The sequence below is a fragment of the Micropterus dolomieu genome, linkage group LG16 (assembly GCF_021292245.1).
Source record: "Micropterus dolomieu isolate WLL.071019.BEF.003 ecotype Adirondacks linkage group LG16, ASM2129224v1, whole genome shotgun sequence".
Lineage (NCBI taxonomy): Eukaryota > Metazoa > Chordata > Actinopteri > Centrarchiformes > Centrarchidae > Micropterus > Micropterus dolomieu.
Window position 1 is genome coordinate 9,805,158 of NC_060165.1, and position 24,600 is coordinate 9,829,757.

At 39.9% G+C, this 24,600-nt stretch overlaps 2 protein-coding genes across 8 annotated transcripts; one reads left to right on the forward strand and one right to left on the reverse strand.

Moving 5' to 3' along the window:
- Positions 1-401: 401 nt before the first annotated feature.
- cdkn1d (cyclin-dependent kinase inhibitor 1D) lies at positions 402-6,833 on the reverse strand. Of its 2 annotated transcripts, none has more exons than XM_046071596.1 (3): positions 6,694-6,833; positions 3,624-4,102; positions 402-3,212 (listed from the first exon to the last, which is right to left on the reverse strand). In XM_046071596.1, the coding sequence occupies exons 1-3, from the start codon at positions 6,702-6,704 to the stop codon at positions 3,154-3,156; spliced, it is 549 nt and encodes a 182-aa protein (XP_045927552.1). In that variant the 5' UTR covers positions 6,705-6,833; the 3' UTR covers positions 402-3,153. The 2 variants fall into 2 exon arrangements, with proteins under 2 accessions (XP_045927552.1, XP_045927553.1); XM_046071597.1 differs by lacking the exon at positions 6,694-6,833 and adding an exon at positions 6,232-6,426.
- sapcd1 (suppressor APC domain containing 1) lies at positions 5,648-22,743 on the forward strand. Of its 6 annotated transcripts, none has more exons than XM_046071599.1 (5): positions 5,652-5,944; positions 19,093-19,274; positions 21,565-21,735; positions 22,023-22,178; positions 22,510-22,743. In XM_046071599.1, exons 2-5 carry the CDS (start codon positions 19,176-19,178, stop codon positions 22,597-22,599), a joined length of 516 nt encoding a protein of 171 aa, XP_045927555.1. In that variant the 5' UTR covers positions 5,652-5,944; positions 19,093-19,175; the 3' UTR covers positions 22,600-22,743. The 6 variants fall into 6 exon arrangements, with proteins under 6 accessions (XP_045927557.1, XP_045927558.1, XP_045927559.1 ...); XM_046071600.1 differs by having other exon boundaries at positions 19,129-19,274; XM_046071601.1 differs by lacking the exon at positions 19,093-19,274 and having other exon boundaries at positions 5,648-5,944; positions 21,514-21,735.
- Positions 22,744-24,600: the final 1,857 nt, after the last annotated feature.

Consider the following 24,600-nt stretch of genomic DNA (forward strand, 5'->3'; position numbering starts at 1 on the left):
TTTCTTTTTATTTATATGTACTTTTCAAGTTTTAACTAATGTAAATGCCAATTTTAATTTTAAATAAATGCAAATGACATTTTGCAAATTGTGTTATCTTCAAAAGCACACACAAACTATTTTAGATAACATAATAATGGTATAGGTAGAACTTTATTTAAACTATTTTGGTCTTCTAACTACTGCATCCTTTCTGAACTTTGTTATTATAGCTTCTAAGTTGCATTAAACTACATTATTGCCAAATGCAATCAAGTCTATTTTGATGATTGACTCTGCAATATTAGTTAGAAACCACCAGGTGGCGCTATTAAGGCAAGAAAACATGACCTCTCTTCCTAATTCATCTATGTTCATAATACTTAAAAGCAGAGTGGAAACAAAAACTTCAGACCAGTATCTTGTGGTTTATATCAGTCTCATTCATTAACAATTTTTTTTTTTTATCAGTCTATATGAAATCAACAATATGAAAGGCAACAGTGCACCAACAACCCAACAATATTTTCTATACACATATCAAAAAGGATATGACTCTGATCCCATACATATACACTTCTTACATGTTGCAAGGATTCATAAACCAGTATTAAATTACATTACAATTATTACAAATGGTGAGCAAGATTATTATACATTCATGCATATACAAAGTAAAAAAAACAGCTGAGTTAGGAAAGCCAAGTTTGCTTGGGCACAGTGAGACACTAACAGATCAATCCGGACATTTATCATTTTAATTTTCCTTATTTGATTTTCTCCCGACAGATTTAAGGAAGACTAACAAAGGTAAAATGAAATCCTATGGATTGAATGTACAATCGTTAGAAACTGTGTCTTAACAGTGTGATGAAGTCTGACTGGAGGGAAAAAAATATTTGATTAATTCTAAATGTCAAGAATTTTCTAATTAGTGCCTCATTTTCTCAGTGAATATTTGTATTGGTCTTTTTTAAGATTACCATAAAAAAATAGTTCTCGTCATAAATGTTTTAAAGTAGTGCAAAGATATAGTTTCGGAAATAACACAATTAGTAATAGTAAAAAAGTAGGGTATATCTAATTATTTCCCTACATAACAAATGACAAACTCAAAATAATTTAATATAGACTTTGAAAGTTTCCTCTTAAACGCGCTTAGAAGATAGGTGTGCACACACACACATAGATAAGTAGACAAACAACACAAGTAATCCTAACACATTGAAAACACTTTTAAATAGCCTTGTTTGCTATTTTTAGATCTGTGAAATATTGCCTTGTTAATCCATTAAAGAAACCAACGTTGTGTTAACATGATTTCATGGCGATTTTTCGCAGACTGAGGCTGTTGGTCCATGAAAGAGACTGAGAGACTTTGAAGGGGGCAGACAAAAGCGTGTCTGAATCGCGAGTCACTTGTCTGGCCGGAGAAATCCTTTGATCCTGAAGGGGTCTACGACATTTTTTCCTGAAGATTCCCTAATAAAAGTGTGTCCCTTTTCCTGACTCCCCACCACCACCACCATCCTTCTGCTCTATTTCTGGGAAAGCTGTTAAACCAAAACCGCCCGAGGGACCGGAGTTTCCTCTGCGTGGAGCTGGGCCCCACTCTTGACTCCTTCACCTGATGTGAAACTCTACACGGCGTGCTGAACCTGAACATCTTTTACCACAATAGAATAATACCCCCCCCCGTCTCTCTGCCTCTCTTTCGCCTGTATTTTACTTGTTTATTTTCCTGATGAGGTAGTAAGAGTGGATTTATCCAGGTTATGGCTTTTTATCCATATACAAATTAGAATGACTGTAGGGAGGGGGAAAAGGAGGCACGTCCTATTTGAGTCTTTACACTTTATATTTGAGCATGCTGACATGTTTGAGATCTGGCCTATGAATGATCACTCAAACAGTGAGTGACCTGTATAAATTATGTGTTACCAATTTAATGGCACAGCAGTTCCTCTTTGGTTCAACTGCCTCAGCCGCCACGACTTTTACAACTCGTGGAAAACCTCAAGATAAACACCAAACCAACGCATTTATACACAGGCACTTATATGCACGTACAGACTATGCAAACACTTATAGGACTGCAAGGCGGCAGAAAATGTGAAGCAGCTCGCTTCATATTAAAAAATTGGATTCCTCTGAGCTACAACACAGTGATAAAACACTACATTCCCTTCATGGAGAAAAGAGGCGCACTTAAAACCTACAAGGTGGACAAGACATGAAGACAAGGAGTGGAAAATGCTACATTTTTAAAAGCATACAGCTAATAAAAACTAAATAAGGTAAGTCCTGGTCTGTTGCCAAAATAAATTTGGTCTTTCCAACCCCGTTATGCTAATAATACAAAGCAATAAAGAAATATAGTTTGAAATTTGTATATTTCTTGCTGTGTTTTGATGGTGTAAAATGTATATGGCCAATATTTTTAAGTGGCAACGGTGGAGTGTATATGAGCCACAATGACGTATAGTCTACCACGTGATTCGGGGACAATGGCACAGGTTTCCACAACCTTGTTTTTGAAGTTTTACAGGTCCTGCTGAATTACATCATTGCTGAACCTCCACCGTTGACCTTTAACCTCAAACTAATCACAGTCGCGCTGCCAGATTTTGAGCCCTGGGTGAGGTTTTGACCCCTGGCTTGACTCAAGCTTTGGGAGCCGAGGGGTGAGACTAAAGGCTAAGTGTGGTGCGAGGCCAGGAATAGTAACTCGTCTAATCAAAACCTCTTATGACTTTTAGCAAGAGGGAGAAAAAAGGTTGAGGACTGAGGTGAAATACTTTCCAAGGCCCGTTCAGAAGAAAACTAACCTCTTAAAACTAGAGCCTGTTATTAAGAGCGCATTCAAAATTATTTCACAGTATACTCTGAGGAAAAGCTGAGGAAAACAGTATATAGAATATTTCTAATTATCAACAAAAACCGTTTCTAAAATCTGAGCTTGATTAACTTGTCACTTATTACTTACAATGGTAGCTTCCTTGTGCTGAAAGTTAAAGTTATGTGGTGTCAGAAAAGTTTTTAAGCCCATGCTGTGTGAGCTTGACAGTCTGATTGCTACATATATACATATGATATGACACATATCTATGTGAGGTGACGTGTAGAGGGATATCGACCACTAAGTGATCATTCACTGGGAGTAGCTGTGCTTTTCTACTGCCGAGAAGACGCTTTGTAATGCAGAAGCTTCCTCTTCTTCACCTTGAAGAAATCTGGAGTGAAAGAAGACAATATAAAGTCAGCAAAAACACGTTCAGACCAGCTGACAACTTGCAGTGTGAAAGGAAAAGTTTGACATTTTGGAAATTGCACTTATTCAGCTTTTTGCTGAGCGTTCAATGAGAAGATTGATACCACTCTCATGTCTGTATGATAAATATGAAGCTACCACCCACAGCCGGTTAGCTTAGCTTAGCACCAAGATTGGAATCCTATAGCCTGGTTCTGTCCAAAGGTAACAACATTTGCCTACCAGCACCTCTAAAGCTCAGTGATTAACAAGTTTTATCCTGTTTTTTTAATCCGTACAAAAAACAAAGTTTGAAAACAATTCTTGGCAAGCATGTGAGCGTATTTCCCAAATGTTAAACTACTGCTTTATTCAAGATATTTGGTGGACTGACCTGTGATGGCAGACTGTCTGCGTTTTCCTTGCCGTCTGAGCCGATAGCACCCCCTGGCGGTCACCTCCAGGTACTCATCCCCAGACGAGCTGCAGGATTCTGTGGAACCCTCGCCTGACGAAGACGATGTCCGCCTTTTGCCCACTGGCAGGGCCACTGGCCTAACCGTGCAGCTGTGGTAAAACGCTGGCACGTCCTGGCACCTGAGCTCCTCCCACTGGATGTTGGAGCCCTTTCCCGGTGTTTCCCTCTGGAAATCAAAGTTCCAGCGCTTGTTGGCCACCTCCACGTTCATGCAGAGCAGCCGCTGGAAGTCCTGCTGCAGCTGCTGGTGGTCCACGGGCCCGAAGAGGTTCCTCCGCACCGGCCCCACCTTCAGTTTCAAGGACTCGATGCCCCCCAGGCGTAAGAGCTCTGAGTCAGATGTCATATCTGGTCCTGCTGTTGTTGATGTTGATGGAGAGGCCATCGCTATTTCCCTGTCAGAGAGCAAACACAGAAAGTGTTAAGGAAGGGCAGAGGTTGAATGTTGGCTCTGCAGAGTTTCAATGAGGTGTAATGTGGGTTTTAACAGGCATTGATTGCATACAAGCTATTAAATCCTTCCCACCCACCCACAAAGCACCAGTATCTGCCCTCTTGAGCGCCTTTGATTTTTATTTGATCAAATACACGTGTGCCCCTAACCCGCTCAGTAATTACTGCAGCAAGAGGTAACTGAACCAACACTAAATCAATCTCCAACATAATTCATTGCACTGCCATGCCAAAGGGAACCTGACTCTCCACCTGCTCTGGTGTCTGCCGGTCAAAAGTCGACAGTGAAGGTCAGCGGGTCGCACAGAGAAAAAAAGATGGTTTGGGCTACTTGTGAGGACTGTTTCCAACATACCCCAGCTGCTGACAAAAGCAGGTTTGTTGAATTATTATCGTATCACAACGTGCGCTACCACTGTATAGTCAGATATTGTTTTCCATGTAGGTGGATAACAACCACATTCCCCTGCTGACTGTAATCTCCCACTAAACTGCCTGCTCAGTGCTGTATCAGCTGGGTGCAGACAGTAAAAGATGATATGTTACAGTAACTATAGAGCTGAGAGATATACGGTTCTTCTACTGGTCTATGGTCTGACACGTTGTATTTCCCTGAGCTTAAATGCTGCAAACTGGTCCACATTTCTGTAACAGGATTAATTACAAATGTGTGTGGTAATATGCATCACTAACAGTCAGTATAAACTAAATTGACACGGGCCTTAAGGTGGCTACTGCATTTTATTTTTTATCTTGCATATGGGCCCTTTGTCAATAAATTGTTATTATACCTTTAATATTTCAGCTAATTATGCTTGCATGTAATAAAATTATCATGAAGTAACTTGGGGGTAAGGGGTGTGGGGGGGGGCGGCCCTGCCCCAACCTAGCAAGCAACATTGCACAGGAAACACTTCTTTCCAGTAATTTTAAATAATCCAAAAATAAGATATGTTAGCACAGTTTTCACTTGTATAGGTGGTGTTTATTATAGGTTACTTTCAAATTTTAAAATTGCCACAAGAGAAATGTGCAGGGTGACTTCCAGAAATACCACCATGTCATCATGTAAGCCCAAAATCAACCTGAAGGCTGTCTTCGAAAAACACCTCAGGGGGCTGAAGGGACCCCGTCGGCCCCCTCTGTCTTCAGGGGAGAAGCAGATCGTTGCGCAATTGTTTGATACCTACAAAATAAATAGGTAGTTGGAGCACTTTCACGAGTCAAACTGCCTATAATTTTACTGTCTCCTCATATAAACTGCTAATAACCATGTGATGGAAACCATATCAGCCGACCAATTCAACATTTTCTTAAGCGCGCACTTTGGTCAAATCACTATTAATTATAAATTAAACCCGCACAACTTCAGTTTCTTCGCTTTTATGTGTCCTTCAGAGCTGGATAAATATCATGATGCGACAACACAAAACAATAGGCTGATTGCTTCGTTGCTCTCTCCGAGAGAAAGTTGTTTGTGTCGAAAAGTGGGCGCGGTATGCAGATCGGGTTTCCACTTTCTCGGTGTCGCCACTTGCAGAAAAACACCGAGAGAACCCAACATATCTTGCCCCAAACTCACCAAAAAATGGCTACAGTTCTAAATGCAACAGCTATCTCTTTAGCCATAGTAAATCGCCGTGCATCTTAAATAAAACAACACCAGAAAGTTCACTTATAGGCGCTGCAACACTCGAGTGTGGAGGAAAAACTTGGTGACGCAGTCAGATTCAGTGCGGATGTGGGTCAATGAGATGCGACACACAAGCAGTCCCCTTGTCCAGGTAGGCTACTTACAAACTCATATTACACACAACAACAACCATTTAGTACTCGTCTGAATATTACGAACATTTCCAGTTTAACATTTTCAACAGATATTGACTATTTTAAATGTGTAGGCAATTAACGTCTGGCAACGCGGTGAAAATCATTCATAACAGCATTAACTTTACGTTACAAGTAGGCTATCCGGACCAAATTCAAAATACACCTAAACAAGCGACTTAATAACAATATATGAAACAATTATAAAATATATCGTCAGCAAAAACAGTTATTTCCATCTTACCATCAGCGTCAGTATCTCAAGTTTTCAAAAGTTGCACGACTCGAGCGTCTCGTCCACAAAGTATAGCTACGCACTTTTCACCCCGTAAAGTCAGAGGAGTGAACGGTGTTCCTGACAGTCCCGAAGATAAAAACAGTGTCACGCTGAACTGTTTTAGAGACACTACCCACAAGAGGGCCGTCCCTATCCCCTTATCTGCGACTTGTTTGTAAAGGACTCAGGAGACTGGGAGGAGACGTCCTACTAGAGGAGTCACGTGGTTCGCATCAAAACAGTCATTGTTGGAGCGCAGCCGCTATCTTTATAATTCTTACCACAATTAAACGCAACACGAGCTACATCCACACTTCTGCACAACTGCGCAGAAAAATATCCAAAATGCATTAAAGGAAAAAAAGTTATACAACTGCATTTAATGCTGTTTTATACAAGTGTTAATCATGACTGTAAATAGTTTCTTACCCTGTTTTCATGATGCTGAATTCCCCTGATTCCGTCTGTCTTTTTATATACAGTTTATGTTCTGTGTGTGCGCTCCTGTTCCAAACCTGTTGCTCCCGCTCTCTGTTGCGCCTTTTTTGCTTTGCTTCTCCTTCAGCGCGAGCAGAAGTAGGTCAAATATCTTGGCAATGGCGGCCATTTCCTCTTCTCCCTTAAATGTGACACACATTCTCGTGTTGTGCTTGCATCACGTTTTATTTTGGCCAGGAGCCCACACCCTCGGAGTCACGTTGAAATGCAACGTGACTCCCAACTGGGTCAAACAACTCCATTTTGACTTCTCCTGCAAATTTACCACATCCCCATTTGGTATTACAGTATACAGTATATACAGCTATGAAGTGGGAAAAGGCACTGAAACGCACCTGAATGCCATGATCTTGTACTTTGGTTGCTAATAGAAGTGAAAAGGAAACACCACTATTTCTCTCACAGTTCATAACTTTTTGACCTCTTAATTGACTTGTGTCTTGTAATGATAAACCAGAATTTAAATGAAGCTAGAAGGAAAATGAATTATGTTTTACTGATCCAAAAGCCTAATCTAATTTTATCCTAAACCACAGACACATGAGATTGTTTTCCTATTCTGATACTACAGCCATGTAATGAAACATATACATGTATCAGCACACGTTTGAAGTATTTGCTTGTTGTTGGGCTTCTGAAAGTGAAATGATGGTCCACCAATAAAAGCTCTAGTCTGATGTTAAACTAAATAGAGCTGTAAAAGAGCTGAAAGAATTAATCGATTGACAGACAATTAATAGGCAACAGTTTTCGATCTTTTATATAATAAACGGAATATATTTGGGTTTTGGACTCTTATATAATAAAGCATTTAAATATGCCAGTTTGGACTCTCTGGACTTGTGATAGGCATTTTCCAATGATTTGTCCTTGAATCATCAGTGATGTATGGACAAATCATTGGAAGATTAAGCGATATTGGAAATTATCCCTAGTTTAACAGTTTATTTTAAATTTTCCCATGTATGGAAAGCAGATTATATATTATATTTCACTCATTGCTTTTTTCTTTGTACTTCTTTCCTTTTTTCCCTTCAAACTCGTAGTATCTTTATTTTAATTTCTGAATGACTCCTCAATAGCCTTTTCTTTGTTACATCATGTTTGCTTCCCATTACACTTCCAACATCTGTTATGACACATTTCTTTCTTTCCTTAACTATTATGAAATACTGTAGGTTCTTCTATTCTATTGTAATTGAGAAACAGATTCTCTACTTCCTTGGTAGGCTCTCTGTTACAAACATGTTACATGGACAGCAAACTTATTGTTGCTTTTCAGTGACACAGTATAGAAGTCATCTGAGAGGCCTGCAAGGCGACCGACGTCCTTCAGTAAGAAAGGGTATTCCAGGTTTTACAGACACACTTGTTTTCCATGCTCGAACTCTGCAAATGTAGGCAATATTTCTGCAAGTGGTTTATGATGTTTTAATAATGTCAAAGCAGGTAGCAGTGACGATGGAGGGGATCATTTTTTGTGTGCACTGTGTGTGACAGCAGTCGCCTAGAAGTAATTACATCACCACAGAGGAATGTTTTTTGGTTAGAAAAAGCTATTTTCACATGGGGGGGGGGGGGGGGGGGTATCAACATTTCAAGGCAGCTCGTCATAAGGCTCAAAGCAAACAAAACAAGTTCCCCAAACGCACCCAAGTGTGTTTATGAGTTTCACAGAAGTCCATAAAATCCAACCTTGGACTTACTTTTAGTTTCTGAATGGTAAGGGACTGCATGAAAAATATTTTGGTTAGGAGGTGGTTATATTTTCCGTCCTCAGGTTAACAATATTTCAACTAGTCCTCCAAAGTAAATAATAAAATACATCCCTGCCCTCCTGAGCTAAACAACTGATCTGAAGCCGTGGTCAGCAGGGCAACATTATTTGTCCGTCTAGTCTCATTAATGGAATAATGTTTTACAGTGTGCAAATTGCCCATTATGGGTTGACATAGCAATTTCCAAAAGCATAAGAACCCGAAGGTTTTGAGAGATAATGTTCACTCCCTACTAACTAGAAAGATCTACATCAAAATCCGTTTCTCAAAACCGATATTATAGTTTTATTAGCTATTGTTTCTGTAATTGTGAAGTGGAAAATAAAGCCCTCTTGCAGAGACATGATTGTTGACTACTGTTATTTTTTTGAAAAAAAACTATTTTGATGTTCTAAGAGAAAGTAGCCTTTCCCTTTTCTAACCCACCTAATAGTTTACATACAGTCCCTAAATTAAAAATAATTATAATTACTGCATGATCTGCTCCTCCACTGACAACTCATATTGTTTTTTTACATGCTGAGCAAATTTTTGGTCTCTCCCATCGGGATGCATAATAGTCAATTAGGGTTGTGGCCCAGTTCCCTAATGCCCTACTAATCTGCGTGTCAAGTGGCCTTTATACACTGTCATATTTGAGGGTTCACCAGCAGACAATGAGGCCTCAGCAGCATGATCCCTCACTGTTTAGTCAGCTCCCTGACCTTTATTTACAGTCAGCTTATTGTTCGACGTTAAATTCTTAATCCTCTTCTTGTTGTCTACAGTGTTGGGTATGTTTTGGTGTGTCCCCCCCCCTCCCATCTTTAATCCTTTACTGTAGTTGGCTATGCAGTCATTAAGCCCATTGTCTTCCTTCCACGGTCAGTGCCCTTTGCGTACATTAGCATACTTGTGAAACAACAGTCACATAGTGCAATGTGACTCGGATCAGAAGACAATGTGCTGGGGAACTGTCACAGTGGGTCTTGTGTTCACAAGAAAAAATCAATTCACCTCTTTTCATTCAAATGTTACTGATTCACTGGGGTGTAAAACAAATAAAGGACACAACAGAGAAGCCATGAGGAAGGTGACCAAACATATATCCTACAACTAAAGGCAGTGTTTTACAAATGTATGGTAAGCAGTTGGAAATGATCTGTAACGTAATGCTTTTTGGAGGACACTCATCATGTGAGAGAGAGAATAATACAGCTTTAAAAAGCCTTATTGCAGGATGCCTCCCTGAAAAGAACTATAATTTCCTTGAGAACGCTTATGAGAAATTCAGTTCACGATAAAGCAAACACACAGAATAAACTGAAGACTAACTAAATGTAGATTTAATTAATCAGAATAAAGTCATCACTTTGATACCATTATTTTAACCAGGTTGCCTTATAAAAGGAATAGTTTGGGATGTAAATCTTACACTTCTTGCCAATAGTTAAAGAAGATCGACACCTCTGTCGTGTCTGTAGGCTACGCTAAATTTGAAGCTGCAGCCAGCAGTTGGTTAGCTTAGCTTAGCATAAAGACTGGAATCTGTGGGAAACATCTAGCCTGACTCCCTCCAATGGTAACAAAATCTCCCCAACAGCACATCTAAAGCAAAGCACTTTATATCTCATTTGTATAATCTGCTAAATAACCAAAGCGTAATAATGGATTTACGGTGGGTTATGTGTGGTTTATGCTAAGCTAAGCTAACTTGCTGCAGGCTGTAGCGCCAGGTTTAAACTCTGGGCAAGAAAGTGAATAAATGTATTTCCTAAAATGTGGAACTATTCCTTAAAGGTCATTTTTTATTTAGCAGTAAGTTATTCATCAGTCTTGCAATGACGCTTGTCATGTACACAAGATATTTTTCCTTCTTTTGATCAATAAAGAGACAAAAGCATGGAACAAAATAAAGTTGTACTATGAGTGAAATATGGCTTTAATTAATGTTATGGAGTATAACAGCAGATGATAGTGTTTTCATCTTTGACAAGACAACCATAACAGCCATAGTAATACTACGTACTGCATCACTTTGTTGTTTTGAGATAAAAATGAGTTTGGTTTCACTCTGGATGAGACAGAGGTTTCAGAAAGCTATCGGTCAGGATATGGCTACTCCAAAACCTTGAAACTAAGGGTTTGGTGCTGACGGTGTTCTTCAGTGAAACACCAAGAGGATGTACCACATGGTACATCATTTACATACATCACCAGGAAGTCTGTCTGGTGAAGGGAAGTTTTGATGGAGAGAACGGGGCAAAAACCAGAGCAGAGGAAGTTGCTGGTTCACAGGTGCTGTATGGGGGTTTCCACATCCTTCTGCCCTTAAGTTGCGGAAGCAAATACTGAGAAGACGCTCACCACAGACAGTAGATTGTTTACGTCAATGATAATTTGAAGTCCCATGACAAATTACAAACAAGGAGAAGAAGAGAGACTTCATGTAGAGACATGGTGTGGACAAAAGGCAGACAAATACAGCAAGATAGCACCAAAATTAAAGCAAACATTCAAACAGCAGATAGAGATCTGACCCAAAACAAAGTGTATTAGTAAAGGATCCCTGTGGGCTATAACAGTTCACAGCTATATTATATAGCCTGAAATATAAACAACTATTGGATGGATTGTCAGGAAATTCTGGACAGACATTCATGGTCCCCACAGGGTGAATCCTAATAATGTTAATGATCACTGAATCTTTCCTCTAGTGCCATCATGAGGTTGACTTATGTGGTTGTGAGCTAAATGTCTCTTGAACTATGGGATGGATTGCGACAAAATGTGGTACACATATTCATGTCCCCCTGAGGATGAACTGTAATAACTTTGAATTTTTATCGAGGGCCACCATCAGGACATTCTCAGCTGTACTTAGGTATAATTAGAACATGTTAGCTAACACACTAAACTATGATGATAAACACAGTGAACATTATACCTGCTAAACATTAGCATGTTTGCATTTTCATTGTGAGCATGGTGCATTTTGCTCAAAGCACCACTGTACCTGTGTACAACCTCTGAGCTGTTAGCATGGCTGTAGGGTCTTATGGTTCAGAGGAACATGTTACACAGAACTACTGTCTCAACCACATTTACGTAGCAGAACCTAATCACTGAAATACAGACATGCGATTTAACAGTCAGAAGGCAGTTGTCTTAACCAGTTATTTTTTGACCTGCAAATCACCGAATCAATTCTTACTGGGATATAAAAGTGAATAGGGAGTAACTGCAACACCCTGCAACTTTTTCTACCATTTCTTATCTCCAAATGCAAGTGATCAGTGGGGGTGTAAGCTAAATTTGGAACTTTGTACTTTGAGAGTATTGAGATACACAGAGGAATTAAAAAGGCAGTGAACCAAAAAGTCACACGCACACACACACACACACACACACACACACACACACAGCAGAAGTACTTCGTACGTAAGTGGGAGGAGTTTCCATGGGAGTATTCGCCCAGCTGTGGGGGCCACAGGTGGGGTTGTGGGGGAGGGCGAGGGGAGTGAGCCGTATTCTGATTTCATGTGTGTGTGAGTATGAAAGAGTGTGTGTATGTGTGCTTTCTTTTTCAGAAATTTGGGGTGCAGGGAGAGCGAGACTACTCGCTGGCAGCTGGATATTGTCAGGGGTTCACCAGGAGAGCTTGCATGTCAGGGTGAACAGGTTTAAGATGAAATGTGCCCAAGGAGACACAAGTGTTCTGAGTCAGTGTATGTCGTCCTTGTGCGTTTATCTGTAAATGTAAAGCATGGCTTGTTCTTTCAAGAGCAGCCTGTGCTTTGAGGTGAAAACATCGTGCTCTGTGGGAAATTGTGTTTGCATGTTTGGGGGTGTGGGGAGGAGGGGGAAGGGGTGATGGGCGGGGCCAGGCGGGTGTAAATCAATCCTTTGTTTTCATACCTGAGAGGGCCTTGTTTTGGTCTCACAGAGTTGAATTTGAGAACAGTTGAATATCAAAACTAGAAAGAAAGTCACCGCGAGACACAGAAATGTCTTATGTACATTATGTAAAAGTCAAGCAAAAATATTTCAACCAAAAACACTTTTCCCCCACAAATTCATAAAATACTGCTTTCAAATGATACCCTTTCTCCTTTAATATTATACATGCTTATTTTCATTGCAACATGATGTCAGCGAGTGCAGGAACTCTCTGAAAAATATACTTTAACTGCCATTCAAAACTCCAGGAGAGTTGTGTCCCGCATCTGCCTCTTGTGCTCCATGCAGCTGAGGTGAAAAGGTAGTGTGCTTCAGCTGATGTGTTTTCGCCCCTTATCTACATCTGGGGAACATCTGGTTTGCATCTGGCCCCGACCTTGTAGTATTTGGCTGTGCATGAGCGTGACAACATGTGCGTGTTTTTGCGAGGGAAAGAAAAGGAGAGGGCACGGAATTTATTTGCAAGTGCGTGACAGGCTGGATGAGGAGATAAATGAATGGGGGGGGGGGAGTGAGCGAGCCAATGCTGAAAAGAGAGGAAAATGTGTATGCGTGATTGTGCTGCCTGGCCTGCAAGCAATAATCTTACTGTTGCTGTCTTGAGTTGTTGGAATATTGAGCAGAAAGTGTCACAGATATGATTAAACTGTTTTTTTTACTAGGAAAATCAGATATTTCATGCTATCTGCTAACACCTGCAACTACCAGATAGGAAATCTGCTTGCAAGACTTAACAGTCAGCCTTATCCGTTTGACATTTGTGGGTAGAGACCTTGTTAGTAGAGTTTTGCTGCTTTTATGATTAAATGTATATTGGAAAGATTACACTGTGGCTCATACACTGTACAAAAGTCATTAAATAAAATGTAGAATCCATCTTTAAAAGCTACATTACAGTGTGACACCAGGTTTCCTCAAAGATATATGTTTGCCAAATTTCTGATTGTGAGCAGTGACGCCTGACTGGGTCGAGCAGAGACCTCAAGATGAGGGATAAAGGGCGAAGAGCTGGAACAGGAGAGGAGGGAGGGGGGAGGCTTATATGTTTTTTGGAGGGAGTCAATATTTGGAGTCCCTGTGTTGGGGGCCCGTGGTATTAAAGATAACTGGGCCAGCTGGGCTTAGGTACAGTTTCCAAAAGAAATGCAGCTGTGTGCTTTGTCTGACTGCATGAAACTGTCAAGGGAAGCCAAGGCAGAAAGGTATAAAGAACGGTAGAAAAACAGATGAAATGATAAAACATTATGATTCTAATTGGATCAAAATATGATTTTAAGTAAAGGAAAAGAAAATACTTAAACTGGACATACTGGTGGCACTCACTAAGCAGTAAACTGGAAAATATGAGGTGAAGTGCCCAGAAGTCATGTGACACCAGTAAGCTGCACACGGCACGTGCATGTTTTCCCGCCCCGGCCAGTATGTAATGTGAAGGATGCCACAGGGATGACCAAGTTTCCAAATTGAACACCGTTGATTTCAGCTTTCTCTATATGGAGTCCTCACTTGCTCCTGTCTGGGAAGCAGTGTGTGTTTGTCTCTTGAAGCCTTGACGTCACATTTTCCCCTTTTATTTCCCCATTCAAAGAGACACTCCACATATAAAGTTCAGTTTCCACAGGGAGTGGAAGAAACAGTTGTTACTAAACAACTGTGACTCTGGAGGGAGATTTCAAAAGTTTGACAAAGCAACCCTGCTGATGTCATGATGATGTCATCAGGGTTGACTCAGATTTGGCTTACCATTTTTAGCAGAAGGTATTACAAACTGGAGGTGTGGCGTTTGAAAGAAATGGACATTTAGAAGGCAGGCAGGTCTAAAGAAAGATACTATTCATTGCATTATGGGAGATGTAGGATCCTGTGTTTTTGGAGCTTTACCTATACAAGGGACTAAAAATCAGGATATCTCGGCCTCTGCTGCTTCTATTGTGACCATTCTTAGTATAACCTGTCTCATTAGTCCGCAGACTTTATGGAAGGGCAATGCTAAATCACTGGAGTATCCCTTTAAGGTTGGAAAAAACATGTTATTTCTCACTTTATGACAGCATCATCTATATTCTGTACATTGTTCATTGAAGCTACTGTGTATGATGTTTACTCTGTGAGTGAAATATTCAAATCCCAGACTCTAGAATTTAAAATAAAGTTCAGTGGCTTTTAATGATGTTTGGTTCTAAAAATGTTTAAATAACTGACCCACCAGCCAATGGGGTTGAATTTTATCATTTTATATCAGCAGAAAAGTGTCCATACTACAGACCAGAGGCTCCCAACTTTTTTGGCTTGTTACCTCAAGATGAAGACACTTGTAACACCTTGTCCCAAGTTGTGTATGCCTGTGAGTTGCGAGCATTTTGAGGAATTTTCCCTTCTAATCTCAAGGTATTCATTTCTAAAATATCTAAAACTATCCAGCATTTCATAAGAAAAACTTTCAGATTTTTTGCTAGGTCTGACATTTTAGCCCCTGTATTTCAGGTTACAATATCGCTTGCTGTAGCTTGCGATTTTCAGTTTCAGTTACATTATTTGTGCAGTAAGATTGCATAGATTTGGTTCTCAGGACAAGGAGGTTAGTATCAGTCTGTAATGAGGACAAGGAGAGATGCAGTTCTTTCATTCATGATTGAAGTGAGCGTTTATGGGGGGAGGTTATATATGTGGATTAGATTCCTCAGAGTTATGATCTGGAACAGTGAGCCTTGTAGTGGACATGTGTCGGCGTGGGCTGGACAGGCGAAAGGGAGTGCCCGGCTTCTATGGCCCAGGATAATGTCTCAATTCTGCCTGGCTGAGCTTCCTCACTCCTGACTTACTTTGTTTTTTGAAGATACATACATGACTCCAGTTGCCTGTGTATGTGGGTCTACGTGTCATTTTTATTCAAAGTGGTTTTAAAACTCTGTATGAAAGTAATAGAGACAGAAAGAGAGCAAATATGTGTGTGCGTACAAGGGAGACAGGAAGCAACAAGGGGCCCACTCTCAGCCGCAAAGTGGTAGTAGTGACTAAAAAGAGTCAGTATACAGGGAAAGAAGCTTACTGCAATATGTGTGTCCCTGTGTATTTAAACTTGGGGTATTTAAAACTTAACAGATCACCAATATAAATAAATGTGTGAAATGTAGCTTGTGTGAATATATTAATGCTATTGCTGTGAAGATGTTATCTTGCTTGTTGCATCTCTGTAATAACAACAAAGAGCTGCTGACGTGAGTTAGAGTTTCCACTTTTAAGTGGCCTCTTTAAAAGGAGATTATTTTCCCGCTTCAATTTTATCTCCCCTTCTGTCTTTACCTCTGCGCAGAAAACAGCCTTAAGTGCAAGTGGCTACAATCAGCTAAAAATAGGAATCACAGTAGAAAACACATCATTTGTTAGTGTTTATGATTTCACAAGCTCATGTAGAGCTTTTAGGTTTCTGGTGAGAGTCTAATAGCAGTGTGTCTCATGATGTAACACACGGGGGTCATGGGTTTCCTGCAGGCTCCATGTGAGAGAGCCATTCCTCTGTAGCAGCTTAACCCCGTTTTTTGACATCAGTTTGTGATCTGACATGAAAATACTACAGAAATACGGCATTTTTTATACAGGGAATACCTCATTTATACATGTGTTGTGTAAAAGTGACTTCTCAGGGGTCTTAATCTGGTCATCTTCTGTGATTGGGATGAAGTTTGTATTATTGTTCCACTTTTTATTTCCTTTTGCAAGCAAACATGGCAAAGGCACGTCACAGCATATGGGGTGCAGAGAGGTTGAAAATAGTTGACACACTTTTGACAAAGTCTCACTGCTCTGGATCTTCAGTGTGCTGCGCCATCTGGTGCTTTGTGAAAGCTACAACTTTAGTGAGGACATCGTGAAGGCTCACAAAATGTCAGAAGGCTCAGAACATGATTCACAACTCCAGCAGGTGTGGTGCACTTTTGGCGATCTCTGCTGGTGATCGAGCAGGACTGCTACATATAGTGAGGTTTCAAGGGCTGGTTCAGGAAATCACCTGATTACATTACAGAAGAAAGTTTCAAGTCAAATAATAAAAAGAAAATTCCATAAATTATTTAGTGTTTCTTAGGTTTTACTGTACAGCACTGTAATGACTTAGTGGGAGGGATCTTATGGAAGGCCCTATGTTGACAGCATCAAACAGGGAGGTCCGTTAAGATGTCTAATCAAAACACAATATGTACTGTATGTATGGCATCCCTCTCAGCGGCAGTGCTTTAAAGAGATGGAGGAATGGTCAAAATCGATGCAGCAGAAGGTGAGACATTTTTAATTGTTGATATTAGTCCTTGGTATGGGTCAATTAAAAAAACTCTAGATTACACTACACTTCCCATAATGCAGTTCAATATTATCTGTCCCTTAGAATCTTCCTGCCTGTTAAACACACACCTTTACTGAACTTTACACCCTCACTTTTTAATTGAGCGCTTCTGTTTAAAATTTCTAGTGTCAACCCCATGACGAGATAACCTTGGTGACATCACTGTGACATCATTTAGCACACCTGCCAAAGCCCCCGCACAGGCACAGCATCTAAATGTTTTTCAGGCTGGGCACTTCTCCCCATGACAAGTAAATTGACTTTGACATTTAAAATCAGTAGAGTGCCTTTAATTCCAAATACCAACAATTTCTCTCCATTTATTTTTAATTTTTTTTTACTGTAAGTGCTTGAGAGACGCCTCTTAAGCACTTACAGAAAAATGTGAAACTTGAGTATTAAATAAAATTTGGTCATTCACTCATACAAGTGACCACACTCTGGAGGCTAAATTCAAGCATGTTAAAAGATCCTCCCTCACACAATAGAACTGGAAATTGAAAATGAAAATTATTTTGTTAAAGAGAATGACAATGGAGACGTATCACTATTTGTGCCGTGGGACACATGTAAATTGTATTAGGGGTAAAATTATGCCTCACACAGCAAACAACGCATACAAAATGTTCAGAGAACAGATTACTCCAAGATTTCAAGCAGCATGTACTTGGGCACTAAAGGAAGGAGGGATTTCCCCCTTGTGGAAGAACGCTACAATTACAGTCATACCCAAATGAAGGAAAAGACTAACTAGACAGTGGTCAATACATACCATTTTCATTACTAAATTTGACTAGAAAATGTATACATCAATATTAGCTAAAAGACTGGACAACATCAAACTTGGTCATTCGGGCCTATGGGATATATGTGTCAAAGACAGACTCAGGACAGTATTAGACAAACATTATATGTTGAGTATACGACAGAACAAGACAGTAGTGTTAATGGGGTTGGATGCAGAGAACGCCTTTGGTCCATTGGTCTTTGCTATGTCAATGTATATAATGTATATAAAATAATTAAAATAGCTCCGCCTCAAGCAGCAGTAATAAAGTGTGGCTTACACACTGATGCATCACTATTAAGAAATTAATAATAATTATTATTATTATTAAGTAGATTTTTTAATTAGGGACTTTTGCTTGTATTTTTAAATTGTTGTCTTGGTATTTTTATTTTTAGTATAGGATGAGTACTTCTTTCACTTATGTACCAGTGTGTATCTGTAACAATAGTCAATACTGTTGTAATGAAGCTGCAAAAAATAAATAAATAACAATAATCTCGTCATTGGGTTAAAGCTTTATGTCCTTCCCTCATAAATCACAGTACACTAAAAACCCTTCCAACAGTGTTACTGTGGATTTCCATTCATCCACAAACAGCCAGTTTGGCCTGAGGCAGTAATAAAACAACATGTGCCACTTATTTTCTGTGCTGGCATTGACCAGCTGAACAGCTGAGTGCTGATAGTAACGATGTTATTGTCAATGCAGTATGGCTGAAATCCACAAGGACCCCACCCTCTGTCCCTGCCCCTGCTCTCCAAACATACACTTGACTCATCTGTTTGTTTGTCTTAACTGCTTTCCTCAGGTACTCGGCTATAATGGGCACTGGCACACAATCCACACCTCTGTGCTCACACAACCCCAGGTTGTGTCACATTCCAGGGAACATGTTGAAACACGAGCGCTCACTGAAACCAAGAAGAACATATCACATGCTCTTTTCATTCTGCAGCGCCAACAGAGGAAAGTCATGTTTCCACTTCAGCTGCAGGGCGACCTGATCTCTGGAACATTCTGTCAATCCTTTGAGCATAGAAAGTTTGTTGAAACTAAAGCCGTTTTTCTTCCTGTCCTTCTCATAAAGCTCAGCTGCAGGGTGAAAAAGGTTTTTATCAGTGTTATTGCTGTTGTTGAACACCCAGGAGCTGGCAACTGTCTGATCACACCTCTATCCTCATCTCAAATATCCTATCAACAGCTCCACTTTTATATTTCCTGTCACATGCCTTTCACTGTTTTCTTTTCTCTTTTACTTGATCCTATGTTGCCAGTTTCTCCTTCAATCCACCCTCTCTCTCTTTCTGTGTGTGTGTGTGTGTGTGTGTGTGTCACTGTATGTCGATCAACCAGTCATGGCAGTGACATGTGGAATTTTTCATTACCGCGCCCCAGGGGCACCATGCTGTCTGTGCCTGTGTATCGTGCTTGCACTCCTGCCGTCTCATTCGCTCTCTCTCTCTCTGGTATTATTCTGAGTCAGCCGGTGGCGAGCTGTGGTTTGTTGTTTGTTGTCCAGCCAGCTGTATGGGGCAGTAGTAGCTGTCAGTGACTGATCTCCTCTCCATGGCCTGCCGTCTCTCCGGCTCTGGCTCCTACACCGTGGTTATCATCCCCCTCAGGACCAGCCTCTACAGCCTGGACGCACTCCGCTTCTACCTATGGGTGAGGAGGGAGGTAGTGTGTGTGTGTGTGTGTGTTTGTGTGTGTATGTGTGAGGGGGTTGTAGAGGGCGATATGAGTGTGCATGTCTGTTTTGAAAAATGACCCTAATCAGTTACATCTCCTTCTGTCTTTGTTGCATGTTTCTCCTGAGCTGGTGATTCTTATCAGCCACCCAGCGTACCCACATGTGTTTTGCTTCCCAGTTTTCAGCACAACATGGCTGTACTGTACAGGCCATTTTTTGTTAAAAAGACCACACATCCAAAGTGTGACTTTACTCAAAGTCAGGTATTTACTGCTTCTCGAGTCTGTGTCACCAATTTGGCGCATTTGGCTAAGGTGCATTTATGTGACCTTTTCTACTCTTCTGTAATGTGGAATGAATGGTTAATGTCTCTTTTGGGTTATTATGTAGAAGAAGGTGCACAATTTTTTAATAAAGTTTCTATTGAAATTTTAAGTGATACCAAAGGAGGTTAAATTTACACATGTACAACATAAACTGTATTTTAAAACATGTATATGTTTATACATTGAGATCATAGTTAAAGTTGTTGTTGTGCTGGACTGCATATTATATTATACTGATAGGTGTTTCTTATTTTCTGTCCTTCCCCGTTACATACATTCTTGAGTGACTTTACAGCGTCTTTACATATGTTTACATGTTTGCAAGTGTTTGGGATCACCTTGAGACTACCAGCAAGTACAAGCGTCTTTGAGTATTTGAAAAGCGCTCCGTAAATAAAATGTATTATTATTGAATTTATTATATGTCAAAGTTCATTGACAACAGAATAGTCATAGCCATCAGATATTGTAAAATACTGAGATCATTATTCCAAGTGCCTGCAGTGCACCACTCAAAAGATATTTACCCGACATCAAAAAGAGTTAAAGTCATTAATTTGATTATTATATTTTATTGATCCAGTCAATCTGTTATATAATATTTTCTATAAATTTTGTTTCCCAACATGGAGGTCTAAATGCTGTTTTATTCCTGTGCCAGGAATAAATTTCTGGTAGAGAAATTCTGTATTCTTCAAATTTCTGGTAGAGAAATTCTGTATTCTTCATTTATTTATTTTTGTTGCCTTTAAGTAAATTAATATATTGTATTAGGCCTAAAATTGCTGGAATCAGCATTTAAAATACATAGTATGTGTAACTTTAAGACTCCACACAAATCCCCACATTCCCAATAGAAAAATATTGATGACTAAACTGAGCTTTACTGGTTAAATTACAGCACTTACTGTGTATTTTTGAGACAACTGAATTATTCATGTAAATACAAGAGGAGTTTGCTTTTCATACTGGACATTTAACTTCAATGCTTTTGCAACTGTTTTCACTCAGTTTTTCATCTTTGCTCCATGTCTGGGTGTTGTCTTGGAGGCAGCATGGATGCCGTCATCCCAGTGACACATTCCCACATGTCAAGTCTGCCCCTCACAGCTTCCTGTTAAAGGCTCAATATATCCAGTTTTCCACTAACTGTGGATCTATGGTTATAAACGGAGCTGCCGAGCGGCAACTGACCAAAAGGAAATAGCAATAGATTTTACATTGTCGTGGTAGACATACAGCTGTGATGTTACACAAAACACAGTTAATAAAAAAATATCTTTTTTACATCTAAAATAAACCATTCACTATTGAATAGTATAGTATGACTGATTTCCTGACCTCATGATACCAAAGGTGGATCAGCACCACCATATATTATGGTTACCTGGTTGTTATAGCACTGTTTGAGGCCATTTAAAGTGCATGTAACCCATCCAGTGTAGACAATAGAACTAAAGGCCCCCCGCTGCTCTTTAGGTGTAAACAAAGCCTTGGGGCCTCTGGAAGACAACAGGCAGCGCTGTGCCGATCACATTGCTTTACATCAAGCTGCAGGCTACACTTTCGGTGGACAAGCTTGCTGGTCAGCTCCATTGGTAAACACACACATAACCATACAAAAAGAAGCTATACAAGCTATAAGAACAGCTATATCGTCAAACTCAACATTTAGGATTATTTTGTAAGTATTGGTTGGTACTTTGCTGCTTTATTAGATAGTAGAAAGTGGAAATGTGACAGGACATGACATGTAGCAAAGGTCATGGTGTCTCTGGCTGAACTTGACCCGGGGTGGGATCCCGTGGTCAACATTTAAGACCCCTCGGCTACTAGGATGCTCCAACATTTGCCGGTTTGTTGGTACAAGATACAACTTAAAATTCAGTGCTTCTGTCCTTTAAGGGAACCCGATCAAGCCCTTTCCTTCCCATCTCAGATTAAGCGTCTGAAGGATCTAGAGAAGGAGAAGGACGCTCTGTGCTCCGGTCTGGAGATCCTGGAGAAGACTCGTCTGTGGTACCTCCAGCAGCTGGAGGAGAACAGAGCCAGGCAGGGTAACATCGAGACCAAAAGTGGGGTCGGCTCCTGCAAGGAAGGTGCAGCAGAGGTACAAGGCAGGGCTGGGTTTGGGGTTTTTGTGGCATTGAACACAAACTGATTGTCCAGGGAGCCGTGCCATTTAAAGGCTACATCCACACACAATTTTAAGAGCATAGACTGCTTTTAAGGGTCCCTTAGAATCTTTTAGGGAATCACTAACTTCAAAATGGATTTAGGTGAGACAGTGACAAGAGTACTCTTCAACAATCATCTGCTCACGGATGGCACAATATGAAGGACTGTGCCCTGTCACTTACGATGTCTCTAAATAGCCGCCGGTCTGTTTTTCTACAGGCTCGGTCTTGCCTCCTCAGGTGTCGTATCCAACGGGTAAATGGCTCTCTGGGCTCTGTGATGAGTGAGCCCAATGCCACAAGCAGCAGCAACCCTTCTCTGCTGGATGCAGTGGCAGACAGTGACCTCCGGTGGCAAAACACAGTACTGACTCAGGTAAGAATAACAGAAAAGGTTTATATGTTCTCAGGTTACATATTCTATTTAAAAATCTTCAAACACATTTTTTAAAACTATTCTGTGTCAACCTATCTTTAATATATATAGTATATCTTAGGTCAATTCTCCTGTTTATGTACATGATTTTTATTTCACACTTGTGAAAAAGTCTGTTTCACATGCCAATAAAGCCCTATTGAATTGAAGTGAATTGAGTGTTTTTTCTCCTTTAGCAGATCTCTTAAGTGTTCCATTATTTTTAATTGATTGGTCTGTGCCTTTATGAGATGGCCATGGTAATTCAGTCTTATTTGTCTACTTCTGACAGGAGGTGAGTGACAAGAATCTTCAGATCTCCATGTTGGAGCTGGAAAAAGATGCTCTCCTCGAACAGCTTGATGAACTGCAGGCCCATTGATTGCATTAATACACATGTGCACATGCGTACAGGCAGGCACTTGAGCTGCACTGCAAACTTTCACGTTTTGCCACACAGTTGCCAACTTTCAGCCACTTGTAAATATGTATTTAAATTAATAAATGACAGTTAAAGGATGCAGCATTTGCTTCTGTGGGTTCTTTTCGATGCAAACCAATTTTGAAGGGTTGAAAAACTTGACTGACATGTTACTGTTACTGCCACAATGAGTCTGTAACTGCCTCTATCATAGCCAAGCCCTGCTGTCATTGTGCACTATGAAATAACTTCCCAACTACAAAAGCTGATCACATAATAGGAATTTGCAGTTAATCTCATAATAGGCCCATAAGTTTCCCATAAAGGTGATGATGATAATAATAATAATATTTTCCTGATGATGTAATAATTATATCAATATTGGGTTTTATTAAATTAGCAAAAGGCTAAGATTGTCAGCTTTTAAGTACAGTTTATACTCCTTAAGTTAAGTGTGTGAAATAGATGCAGGGAGTGGACAAAATACACCTTACAATACAACATGCGTTGTGGAAAAGGTAGAAAGTACATTTACTCAAGTTCTGTTCTTAAGAACAATTTTGAGGTGTTGGTATTTTATTTGAGTATTTCCTTTTTATGCTTCTTTATAATTCTACACCACTATACTGTATCTCAGAGGGAAATATTGTACTTTTCACTCTACTTTTTAAAATAAAAGGTTTACAAAATCTTTTTGTTTATAAAATATGATGTATTTCTGCAAATTAACCAAAATGTATATGACGCAGTTAAAATGGTTCTATCCTGACTTACTACAGTACTACTTGCATGTTAATGCATCAACAATAATAATCCAATAACAGAATATATAACACTAAATGGGACAATTCTGCATAATGAGTAGTTTTTCCATGTGATACTTTATGCACATTTTGTTTACATTACTTCTACACTTTTACTTAAGTAAAAAAAAAAATGAGTGCAGGACTTTATTGGAGTTTTTTGATAGTAAGACAGTAAGTAAATGATCTAAATACTTCTTCCACCCCTGTACAATGCAATAGATCCTTTATCTGGTGTAGCTCACAATTTTAGTACAATGCAACACTTTAATCAACATGCCACAGGTTAAATCACTATTGTTTGCTATCTACTGTTCCTGCATCATTGTGTGTCCTGTTGCTCGCAGTTGTTCCATTTCCGTCTCCGAATGTGGGCTCTCTGTCTCGGCACGTCGCAGCAGCCTCTCCCGGTGGTCTCTTCACTGATCTTACTTGATCAACTGAAAAACTTTATCTTGCCAAGTCATCGTGCATGTCCGCAGGAATTTTTTCGCCTGCGCTACACAAATCTGCAGCTGTACACAAAGAAGACAACACTAGCAGGATTAATACAGAACTCAGAACTCTTGCACTAAGGAAATGTGTGTTTGATGCCCATGCTGGTGTTCTCTGATCATATTACTTTAGCTTTTCTTTCCTCATTTCAACAAAGGATTGAATATTATGTAGTTCCATATGGATTTTAAAAAGTCCAGAGTCAAAATCCATCTTGCAGGAGGTCACTTCATGTGATGTTTCTAGAAATTTCCAGAAATTGATCGGAATGGTCCAGATGATGAAGTAGAAGTTATAAACCTTTTCTTCTGTCTTCTGTATTAAATCACATTCATGCATCAGCAACAACCTTTCCAGTAAAACAGAGCAATGCCTGCAAGGAATCTGTGCTGGAATCTGATTACTATCAGCCTGTGTGCATTGGGAAAAGAAAACATCCATCATGAGCAGAGGCTTCATTTAAGTGGCTTCATCTTCTCTATCTTCACAGTGCCACTGAACCATCAAGCCCGGGGTACCAGCACTTGGCTAATTATTGGTTCTAATTCACATACTGCACAGCCAAACACCTTTGTTATGAGTATGTTGTGCCTTTGTGGCTGTCGGTGCCTTTCTTCCATATCAACACGGTTCACTTGAACTCCACTCTGCTGGTCTCCCTTTT

Coding starts and splice junctions, on each gene's coding strand:
- cdkn1d (XM_046071596.1), bottom strand. Junction 3,213..3,623: donor CAGACAGTCTGCCATCACAG/GTCAGTCCACCA, acceptor CTTTCACTCCAG/ATTTCTTCAAGGTGAAGAAG.
- sapcd1 (XM_046071598.1), top strand. CDS start 21,463: ATGCTCCAACATTTGCCGGTTTGTTGGTACAAGATACAACTTAAAATT. Junction 21,736..22,022: donor GCAAGGAAGGTGCAGCAGAG/GTACAAGGCAGG, acceptor GTTTTTCTACAG/GCTCGGTCTTGCCTCCTCAG. Junction 22,179..22,509: donor AAAACACAGTACTGACTCAG/GTAAGAATAACA, acceptor TACTTCTGACAG/GAGGTGAGTGACAAGAATCT.